Genomic DNA, 11721 nt, shown 5'->3' with positions numbered 1-11721 from the left:
GGTAATGTGATTCTACCCTTTGCCTGAGAAACATATCCATCCTAATTGCCATGTGCTCAGCTGGACCACTAGAGGGAGCCATCCTGTAACGGGTGAGGTCAACCTATCAAATGGTATCAGTCGGGTATTGTTTGGAGGCCAGCGCAAGAAGTTACCAGTAGCCTATTTCAGATTTATTAAAAAACACATAGGTAACGAGTCAGAGCTTTGGCTAGGAATGATTTGGAAAAGAACTGAAGGCAAAATTCCACAGAACATTCACAGTTGTGTGCTAGAGACAGAGAGGAGCAGGAAAGTGTTTTAGAAGCATTTGCGGTGGACAATGGAAGGCCCGGCTTCATCGTATTCCTGTTTGCTGATCCACATCTGCTGGAAGGTGGACAGAGAGGCCAGGATGGAGCCACCGATCCAGACAGAGTATTTGCGCTCCGGAGGGGCAATGATCTGTCAGTCAAGATGAAAAAGAAGGGTCATTAATGTCATCATTAGTGCAGTCGTTAGTGCTGTAGGACAGAGCCTGGGTGTTCTACCATGGCCTAGTTTCTTGTTCAGCAGGGACACAGGCTTGTGTGTTAGATGCCAATTGTGTCCTAATTGTGTCATGTTCGTGGCAGGACCGCCAGAGGGAGCCATGGATTTAGAAATTCTTCAGTAAGCACATTCGTTTTTCTCATCTGTAACTCCTCGACCACATTATTGAGCAAACTGAGAGTTGGCTCCAAATCCAGCCATGGCCCCCACTTAAGAACCCTGGCAATGCCTCTGATTTCCATGAACTCTGCCTCAGAATTCAACACGACACACTTTCTGTAGAAACAAACCCTAGCCTATTCAAAGGAGAAGTTTTAATTGTGCTAGAACTTACTATACAAATGTGTTTCCACGTGGTGAAGTGAACTACCGCTTTTCACCCAGATGCTCTGTTTAACATTGGGGGACTCAGGGTCCCCTGCTGGGGACATTCCCTTGCAATAGGTGCCTCTTAAGCTGCACTGGTTGGCCTTTCCCAGTGCACAGGCCTAACCTGCAAGGCATGCTCATGTTTATCAAATAAATGAATGGTTTAGGCACAGAGAACAGTGAAAACTGTGGCTAACCAGTTTAATCTTTATCTTCTGAGCTCTGCTTGAGCATTTACTTCTTAATACAAAGTACTGATATTTACTGAACATGTAATTATATGCCAGACACTATGCTAAGCATTTTACATGTATTATGTCATTTGATTCTCATAAACATCTTGAAGAATAGGTCTTAAATCACTCCCATATTACATATGAGGAAACAGAGGCTGAGACAGTTTAAGTAACTGGCCCAGGTAACACCGGCTATATCAGTGTCAGATCTAATATTCAAACCTGGGTTCTCCCAGGTGGTTTTTTGTTTCGGTTTGGTTTTAAAGATAACCTTTTTATTTTGGAACAATTTTAGGTTTTCAGAAAAGTTGTAAAGAATTTAATATAGTTTGGAGGTCTCCTCCAAATCTCATGTTGAGATGTAATCCCCAGCATTGGAGGTGGGGCCTGGTAGGAGGTGTTCTGATCACGGGTGTGGATCTCTCATGAATGGCTTAGGCCATCTCCTTGGTGATAAGTGAGCTCTTCTTCCGAGTTCACATGAGATCTGGTTATTTCAAAGTGTGTGGCACCCTCCCCCCATCCGTACCCTCTCTGTTGCCCCTGCTTTTGCCATGTGAGGTGTCTGCCCCTGCTTTGCCTTCCACCAAGATTCGAAGCTTTCTGAGACTGAGGCCTCCCCAGAAGCTAATGCTAGAGCTATGCTTCCTGTACAGCCTGCTGAACTGTGAGCCAGTTAAACCTCTTTTCTTTACAAATTACCCAGGTCTTAGGTATTTCTTTATAGCAATGCAAGAACAGCCTATGACAAATTCTATGGGAGTTCCCCTAGGTCTCTCATCCAGTTTCATTTTCGCCAAATGTTATCATCTTACTGTCCCAGGTTTTTCTTGGTTCTCTATACTATCTCACTACATCGGGGCCCAGAGTTTCACATTCATTTCCATTCAAGAAACCAAGTTTAGAGAACTAGGAACTGCCCAACTCTAGCAATAGCCTCTTTCTGTTATCGACCCTCACGAGATTAACTCAGTAGTGAGCCCAGCTGCTGGCTTCATTCATCTCCCTCTGGTGTGGAAGTCAGGGGGATAAGAGCTGATCAGAACGGCATCCAAGAAACACAAACCCTGTTGGAAAACAGTCTCTCTTCTCTCATGCTGAAGTCTTTTAGGGCAGGACTAGCCAGAGCCCATCATGGAGAGAGAAAGTGTGCATGTTTCAGTCTAGCATGCTCTCAAGTGTTAGCTGCACACTCCTTCTAAAAAACAGAAGGGAGTACAAAGAGGAGAGAATTTGTTTAAATACCCACGTGTGTGAACTGCACTAGAATTGCCCCTCTTCTTCCTGTGACATGGGTCAGAGGGTCCCAAGTGTGGCCTTCTGACTTCAGAGAGTGATAATAGCCTTTGAGAAGTGACCAGCCACAGGTTAAGTTTGCCTCCAAAGAATTTTCTCCATTTAATCCCTGAGTTCCCTTCAGTAGGGCTTAACATTCACACCACATACAGGGGTCCTGGGTGGCTCAGGGACTGAGCTTGGTCATCCTGGAGTCATTCTGTGCTTTTGAGCACCTGTACCAAAAGATGTGCTAGACAGAGGAATGAAGATAAAATTTGAATTCCTGGCCACAGGATTGAGGTTAGTAGTGGAAGAAGAGTATAAGCTCCTCCTAAATCTACAGGGTTTGAAGTTCTTCAGAAATAAGTCTAGGTCATCTGTATTTTTAAAAAATGTGTTACATGCACGATGCACTATTTTTTGTGTCGAGAAAAACAACAAAATGTGTATTTTAAAGAGACATAAGCATGTGGGGAGCTCTGTTGACCTTGACTGCAGCTACTGAAAGTAGCTGATAGACAAGGATAAATATAGATCAAATTTTGTATAAAGTCACTCAATTTTTCTTATGAACTGGATTGACTTACATCCTGTAAAATATGAGATTTGTGTCCACTACCTACCCCTAAAACCCACAGTTGCATGTCACCAAAATACAGTCTCTGAAGAGTTCTTATCTGTGGTTATAGGGCTGACACTGCTGGCAGCATTGCCACCGGGTCTGTCACTGAACAGTACCTTGATCTTCATGGTGCTGGGCGCTAGGGCCGTGATCTCCTTCTGCATTCGGTCGGCAATGCCAGGGTACATAGTGGTGCCCCCTGATAGGACATTGTTAGCATAGAGATCCTTCCTGATGTCAATATCACACTTCATGATGCTGTTGTAGGTGGTTTCGTGGATGCCTGCAGACTCCATCCCTGGAAAAGAGACACAGGCCATGGTCCTTAAGTGGAGAGTAAAACCCAGGCTAGACACGGAAGACCAAACTTGAACATCTGGATGATCTTGCAGTAGACTGAGGGTGGGAAGACATAATAATCTAGGAACCACCTGTCTGAGAGACCAAAGGGCCTTGTTATGCTCTATGTCTTTCTGCCTCCCTTCTAATGAGGAAGGCCTGCTGCAGCATCCTGAGGTGCAGGCTACAACAGGTATCACTGATTTTTTAATAGACTCACTACTCACTCCGTGTGGTTTAAATAAGGGGTGAAGCCTTCCGATTCCCTGCAAAGCTTCCACGCTGAGCCAATGTTGCAGCAACTCTTCAGAACTCTCCCAGGTCTCCATTTAACAGCTACATTGCATCTGCCCCAGCCCCCAAAGCTAATGGGGCTGGATTATCAGGGAAATTTTTTATCCTGTTTACACAAAGGCTCCTTTTTCCAATCTTGCTAACATTTTTTTTGGGTGGAGGTGGGGGTCTGGACTTTTGTTAATTTCTGATGCAGGTGTTTTCAAAAAACCTCTAGGTGCCCTTTCATCTTCTGCAGTGCTGTGATGTAATGATAACGTTAACAATACCACTACCTGATTATTAATTACTAGTGATATCTGATAATTATTGAATGCTTGCTTTTGCCAGGCAGTGGGCTAAGTGCTCTTTATGTATCTCCTGTAATTCTCGCAGCCATCCTAGGACGTAAGTAATATTACAGTCTCCACTTTATACATGAGGAGACAAGTTGGGAAGGTTAAGTGACTTTCCCAAGATCAAGAGAACTAAGACTGAAACCCAGGCTCACCCGTCTCAGAGCCTGCCTCTGTAAACAACTATGCAAACCTGTCTCTCCAAGACGATGTGAATGTAGGAACAGACTCACTTTGAGTGCTCTTCTATTTTTCTCTCCCCCAGCATTCCCAGATTCTCAGCATTCAGCACACCCTTGCTACCCTTTCCACTGTCTCCAAAGCACAGGCATTATTTAATTCTTTCATCATACACCATGAATGCTTTGGGCTTAACTGCAACATAGATAGTGTTTTCTTTGGAAGAAAACCTCTTTCCTGGCCTCATCATGTCTTCTCACCTTGAAAATGTGGCACTTTCCCTTTTTCTGGTTTAGAAATGCTTTTGGTCTTGGGGCAACCGTCACTTGTCTCCATGTTCTGGAGGCTGGCTTGATACGGAAGAAGACAATGACTCCCCTTCCCAGGAAAAGGGCGTTTGTTGCCTACCGATGAAGGATGGCTGGAACAGGGTCTCTGGGCAGCGGAAGCGCTCATTTCCGATGGTGATCACTTGCCCATCAGGTAACTCGTAACTCTTCTCAAGGGAGGAGGAGGATGCGGCAGTGGCCATCTCATTTTCAAAGTCCAGAGCTACATAACACAGTTTCTCCTTGATGTCCCGGACAATCTCACGCTCAGCTGCCAACCAGATACAAACATTGTGGCAAACATTAGGGTCTGCACAGGTGGTAAAGATTCACCTGCCCTACTTCAGTCTCTCCCTCAAGACATGTGCCATCAAAAAATGTGTCAGTTCAATATTCTGCAATCCAAAATCCATAATGGTAATGATGTAGTAGGGCCACCAGAGAACCACCTCTGTTCCTAGCACAGTGTCTCATGCATAGTAGGCCCTCAGTATGCGTTGTCTGGGAAATGCATAACAAGAATAAAAAGAGCTAGCTAGAGAAAGGCACACAGTAGGGGATCCTTTTGTACCTAACATTTTTTGGGGTGGGTGTGCAGGATAACTACTCTGTGTTAAAATTACAACAAAGTTTGTTATATTGTATTTTCAGTTAACCAGGATATCTTATGCTGAATCAGCTCCTCAGGGGCCTCACAATTTTCAAAAAGTCTGAGATCCTGTTGCCTGGGCCAGTAGATAGCAGCTCAAACCTTTGGCACATTTCTCACCCTCCAGGGAAGAGATGGTGCTGTCTCAGGACCAGGCCTAGTCCAGAAGGTTTCAGCAGTGCATACTGAAGGAGATGTGGAAGAAGTGGGCAGGCAGAGACCTTTCAGACTTCTGCTCTCTGAAGTTCTAGGCGATTAATTATATCTGAGGCTCTAGGAGCCTTTTAGAGGCATCTTGGGATTCTTTGTAGGGAGCAGAGGAGGAATGCAATTATTCAACTTCATATTGCAAGTGGAGACTTTAACATTGGCAGGGTTCAAGTTTCAAGGCTCAAATTTGGAGTATAAAATAAGCCTCAGGCATGTTCAGAAACCTAAACTTTTGGACAATACCAAATTGCTAAGGGGAGGGCAGGTAGCTGGAGCCACCAGCACTGAGGACATACCATGTTTCTGGCAATGCTGACACTTTCCTCTTGTGAGGGAGGACTGGGTGCACCGGCTTAGAATCTGAATACACATATGTCACTGTGTTAGCTATTAATATGTATCACTGTTAATAACTAACAATTATTGAATGCTTACTGTATGTCGAGTATTCCACATATATTCTTCCATTTAATACTCATAACAATCATGTGATATAGGATCTATTATTATCCCCATTTTACAAATAAAGAGACTATGGTTGGTTAACTTGTCCAAGCTCACAGAGCTACTGAGTAGCAGAGTTGGGACTCGAGTCCTATCACAATGTCTCCTGCCAATCACCACACCATGCCATCTTCAGTCTCTGCACAATCTTCTTCTATTTGCTAATGGAGGGGATTAAAAAAAGATCAATTACAGAACACTGACTAATGCATAACACTGGGTGTCTATAACTGTTCTCCTCAAGGAAATAGTGTAATCATTTTGCAACTTCACATAGCAAAGAAAGATGTGCTTTGCTCTGTGCTTTAGAGCCAGGCCTTGCCATTTGCAAATCTTTATCCCATTATCTCCTTGGATAGTGAGGATGGTCCTGGAAGTTACTGAGCAACACACTGCTCTCCTCTCCCCCTTATCTCCCACAGGCCTCACCAGTAGTAACGAAGGAATAGCCACGCTCAGTCAGGATCTTCATGAGGTAGTCAGTGAGATCTCGGCCAGCTAGATCCAGACGCATGATGGCATGGGGCAAGGCATAGCCCTCATAGATGGGGACATTGTGGGTGACACCATCTCCAGAGTCCAGCACGATGCCTGGGAGACAATTGGGCATGATAAGTCACCATGGCAGCTGGCATGTGGTTACTTGCTGGCCAAGTAGAGGGAAGCCTTGGGGGAGAGGGAATTTCCGAGCTTCTTATTTAAAAAGAGAAAACAGGTCATGTGATAGGAGAGGTGAGGTGGGACAGGGCTCGGGGAAGATGGAAAAAAGGAAAGAACAGGAAGAGGGAAACAGTAGAAAAAAGTTCGGCTAGAAATATGAGGTCAAGGGCTTATTTTGAACACGAGAGGAAGATCTCTTAGGGCTGGGTTCAGCCGTGTCCATTCTAACTCAACCCCAGTCCGTCACCCCCACGTGTTAATGACCATTCAATCCCATCTCTGGCAGTGCGCTCTGACCAGCTTCCTGTGCCTCCCAGCCACCTACCAGTTGTGCGTCCAGAGGCGTAGAGGGACAGCACCGCCTGGATAGCCACATACATGGCTGGGACATTGAAAGTCTCAAACATAATCTGCAAAGCAATCCAAAGAGCTGAGTTAGTGAAGGTGCCCATCTGACAAAGAATGGTCAGGAGAGCACACCTGGTTGATGGATGCAGAGGGGCCTGACCTGTTCTGGGCAGAGGAGGCCAAAGTAAGGAGGTTCAGAACAGCCCTGGTCATGTAAAGAGGAGAAATGAAGGTGTGAATGGGGAGCCATCACATCAGTGGCCTGACAGGGTGGGGAGGGGAAGAAGGAGTGTGCACACAAGGTTTGGCCAGGGGAAAGGAAAGTCTAACTTCTGGCTCTGGTCCTGGCTTTGACTAATAGTCACCAAACTAATAGTTGATTAATAGTGGCTTCATTCCAGGTCTGTTAACTATAAACAGCGGAGGAGTTTGGACTAAATGAGAGCTCCCGTTTTTCCAGTGCAGACATCCTAGGGCTTGTTAACTGTCAAAGCCAGAAGAAAAAGAGAAGACAACATCCAGGTTTTGATTTCTCTGGTAGAAAGAAAGAGAACTTCTTTTAAATCTGAAGCTCAGGCTGGCTAGGATTAGCCCCATTTCTGTGATTTGCCTGAGGTTCTATTTAATCTATTCCACTTTTTTATGTAGTTGCTGGGTCAATGCTAACCCTAGAATCTGAGGCCATTCTGGCTGCAGTGGGAGAGACCCTGATTCCTGGAAGACAGGACCTGCCCACTGGTAATAGAGGACCACATAGAATGTCAGTGCCCCAGTTGGTGCAGTCCAGGGACAAGATTAGAACCGAGCCCCTCCAGGTCACTTGTGAGAAGTTTGTGCATCAGGAGATGTCCATGGGTCTTCATTTCTCCATCTGTAAGACCCTTCCTACTCTATTAACCAGAATGTCTGACATCATTTGCTAGTGAGCCATAATTTCCAACCATTTTTTTTTTTTTTTTTGCCTCCACACCACTGACAGGAAAAATAACTCATCAGAAGCAACATCTCTTGCGACATGCAGTGATTCCCAGGCCCACAGATGTTCCCCTGTAGAGAACAAGTGCTAGTGGGTTGGTGCAAGCACCAGGAGCTCTTCTGAGGAAAAGGCCTTGCAGTTATTTACATTTATGATTCTTCAATGCTGGAAGATCATGGATCAATCCCAGGCTCTGCCAGTTCTAGCTATGTGACTCTGGGAGAATCATTTAATATATCTGAGCCTCAATTTCTTCATTTATGTAATCAATGTAATCATAGTTCCTGCTTCACATTTCTAGAACTTAAAGAGATAATGAATGTAAAATGCTGAGCCTAGTACTTGACCATAGCAAGAATAGAATTGACATTAGATGTTATTATTTAATAGCTCATCCAAACTAGAAAACTGTGTCTGGTGGACTGGATGGGATTCTATTGTGAGGTCTTTAGCTTCAAACAAGTAATAATAATGACAATAGTAACTATTATTTGTTGGATGTTTATTAGGAACCATGATACACATCTGTCATTTCACCTCATTAATGTTCACATCAATCCTTTGAAAAATGATAGTATTAATATTACTCCCAACTTATAGACAAGGAAACTGAGGCTCTGAGAAATTAACAGGGTTCTTTAAGGTCACATAACTGATAAGTGGCAGATCCAGTTTTCAAACCTAGATATGCCTGACTCTAGAACCCAAATTCCTATTTTATGTGATGCCGCATTATGAAGTGACTTCTCCTTAGACATTTTAACTTAAACGTGGCCCCTTCTCGATGAAATCTTTTAAATTTCCTATTGCTTTTGGAGGCAAAGGGCTGGTCCCTGCAGGAAGGATGCAAGTACTTTCAAGCTGTTCCTGTCCTTTGGGATCCCTGAGTTCATTGAAGGTTGCCAGTGTGTTGGTGGACTCCCATCTGTGGCCTTCTCTCTGCTGTCCTGCATAGCCTCCTTCTAACAGAACTTTCCCCAGACCCCAAAGTGTTGTGTGCTGGGGTAGCATACTTACCTGAGTCATTTTCTCCCGGTTGGCCTTGGGGTTCAGGGGCGCCTCCGTGAGCAGGGTGGGATGCTCTTCAGGGGCAACACGAAGCTCATTGTAGAAAGAGTGGTGCCAGATCTAGTGAGTTGGGGGACAGAGGAGAAACACAATGATGTGCTGTCATGAGGCCCTGCATTTCCCAAAAAGGGACCAGAAGCTACTTGAAACCAAGACCAAAGGAACTGCTACAAGTACTCATCATGTGTCCATGGTTTTATAGATGCAGAGACTGAAGCTCAAAGTGTGTGAATACCCTCCCAAAGGATTCACATCTACTAAGTGACTGAGCAGAATCCCTAATCCAGATCTGTGAGGCAGGATGGTATAGTGGTTAAGGGCACAACCCTTGATCAAACCTTGGGTTCAAAGCCCAGCTCAGACACTTCTTAGTTGTGTGAGCTTAGGCAAGTTTTTAACCCTTCTCAGCTTCAGTCTCATGATTAATAATAGGGAGATGAAAATAATTAGTGTGTACCTCATTGGGTCTTTGTGCAAATAAATAAGGTAACCCTCGAGTTATTGTTCAGCCCAGTGTCTGGTCCAGAATCAATGTTATTATTATTCAACTCTATTTTCTTTGTTCTCTCTTCCCATTTTAATGTTCATGGGAAAATGATTTAATTTTGTAAATAAAAAGACAAATGAATGTATATATGAATAAGTGACGCTTACTTGAAAACCTAATTGACACTTTTAATGCTTCTAGAGAAGTTGCCCTTTGCAGTGTACGTGAAGAAGAGAACAGGGCTCCCTAACTCTTGCCTCCATCATCCTCTTTGCTCTCAAGGGATGAGAAAAGCTTCCTCTATCAGCACACTCTGGATCTTCCACTCACAGTCAGACATTTGGCCTTCAGGTGTTTCCAAAAGGCCCACACCTGTGTATAGTGTGTCTATGTGAAGGTACTTTGGACATAACTACATTTGCTTTATGTTTGAGCACTTTCTTTAATTCCTAGATGCCGAAAAGAACAAACCATTGCAAAAACGACTAAATTAATTAATCTTTAGAAGCCTGAAAATTCTCCGCCAGAGCCAGGAATATGAGATTCACCCAAAATCAAAACAGAGCAAAACAAGGACTGCTGGTGAAAGCTTATAAATTAGCAAAAGCAAGATTAGCTTTAAAGACTATGTTATTCCACTTTCTTTTGTTTTGGATTTGTGGTTTATAGAAGGGAAATGAAACTTCAGAAAGTTTTGTTTCTTTAGTGGAGTGAAAGCAGCAGACTGCTCAAAAAATCCTGCCAGTCACAGCAAGCAACCCTTCTCCTTCTCTCTCTCTTTCTCTTCACCCCCACCGGAAGATACTTTGAATTTAAATTTTAGAAATAAGGAAAGTTTTTTGTTCCAATAGTCTCTCTCTAGGAGGATACATTCTAAGATGTTGTCAGCTCCATGGAGAAATTCTAAAAGAATATTTTCCTATTGATATTGGTATCTTTTTCTCTGTGCACATTGCAATCTTACCAAATCTAGAATTGTCAATTAAGCAAACCTACTGATATGAAATTTTTGTAGAAAGATAGAGCTTGGAGCATTACTGCTGATAAATTCTATGTGTTTTTCTTTTAAGTGATAAATTGTGTGTATGTGTGTAGTAGTAAATTCTATGTGTATGTGTAGTAGGTAAATTCTATGTATTTTTCTTTTAAGTGGTAAATTGTGTGTGTGTGTTGTTGTAGTAGTAGTAGTAGTAGTAGTAGTGAGCTGATAGATAAATAAAAGACCAGATGTTGTGATTCTGATATATCTTGCTGCATTTAAATTTTTTTATGTCACTTTCTCATTATTTCTTCTGTTTTTTTTCTGATCACTGGTATCTGTAATGTTTAATGACCAAACATCAAAATCTTAGAATTTAGCTTTTCTTCTCCTTAGCTCTTTTATAAGTGTCTGGGAGATAAGGCCTCATGTAATGCAACACAGATAAGTAATTTTTAAAATATTTATCGTATAGCTTTTTTCAGTGGCTATTGTGCTTCAGTGTGTGGAGAGGCATTCAGAAATGTACCAAATCTGCAATGTTACAGTCCTGTTTACTATAGTGAAAATAAAAACATTTTTAATTTAGATGTTTAGAGTGAGTTAATGAAAACCTTTCAAGAATGGGTTGTTTAAGGCTACTCCCAGCATTTCAAGCCCCTTTAGCTGTACTGCACTGAGAGGGATAACCATGCAGCCCCTGATGAGAATGAAAGGAGGGTTATTCTCTGAGCTGCTGCTCATGCACTGCTTGTCCTAGGAGGGCAACCAAGTTGACATAAGCAACAGATGATTAATTCCCTGCAGTGGCAAAGGGCTACTCTTCTCATCTACAGAACTATCATCCTCTAATTAGTTAATAAACCCTAATAGGCAAGGACAATTTTTTCCTTTTCTTTAGAGACAGAGTCTTGCTCTGTTGCCCAGGCTGCAGTGCAATGGTATGATCGGCTCACTGCAGCTTTGAACTCCTGTGCTCGAATGATCCTACCACCTCAGCCTCCTGAGTATCTGGGACTACAGTTGCATGCCACCATACACTGTTAATTAAACTTTTTTTTTTTTTTTTTTTTTTTAAGTAGAGACAGGATTTTGCTATGTTGCCCAGGCTGGTCTCAAACTCCTGGCCTCAAGTGATCCAAAGTGTTGAGATTACAGATGTGAGTCACTGTGCCCTGCAGGATTTTTTTCTTCTTTTTTTTGAGATAGGATCTCACTCTGTCACCTAGGCTGGAGTAGGATCTTGGCCTGCTGCAGCCTCCATATCCCAGGCTCAAGTGATCCTCCCACCTCAATCTCTCAAGTAGCTGGGACTGAGGTGTGTGCC

General features: G+C 43.2%; 1 protein-coding gene across 3 annotated transcripts in view; it reads right to left on the bottom strand.

The window, feature by feature from the left end:
- Positions 1-160: 160 nt before the first annotated feature.
- ACTA2 (actin alpha 2, smooth muscle) overlaps positions 161-11721 on the bottom strand; it is a 109323-nt gene continuing 97762 nt past the window's right edge. For all 3 annotated transcript variants that reach the window (XM_058436232.1, XM_058436233.1, XM_032137345.3), the window contains exons 4-9: positions 8878-8988; positions 6862-6946; positions 6306-6467; positions 4593-4784; positions 3153-3334; positions 161-444 (exon numbers count right to left, since the gene is read on the bottom strand). In XM_058436232.1, coding sequence (XP_058292215.1) covers positions 301-444; positions 3153-3334; positions 4593-4784; positions 6306-6467; positions 6862-6946; positions 8878-8988 — 876 coding nt within the window. In that variant the 3' untranslated portion in view covers positions 161-300. The remainder of the gene's footprint in view (positions 445-3152; positions 3335-4592; positions 4785-6305; positions 6468-6861; positions 6947-8877; positions 8989-11721) is intronic.

Source organism: Hylobates moloch, unplaced genomic scaffold, assembly GCF_009828535.3.
Source record: "Hylobates moloch isolate HMO894 unplaced genomic scaffold, HMol_V3 SCAFFOLD_3, whole genome shotgun sequence".
Classification (NCBI taxonomy): Eukaryota; Metazoa; Chordata; class Mammalia; order Primates; family Hylobatidae; genus Hylobates; species Hylobates moloch.
The sequence above is the reverse complement of the archived record's forward strand: the minus strand, read 5'-3'. Positions and strand labels throughout refer to the sequence as shown.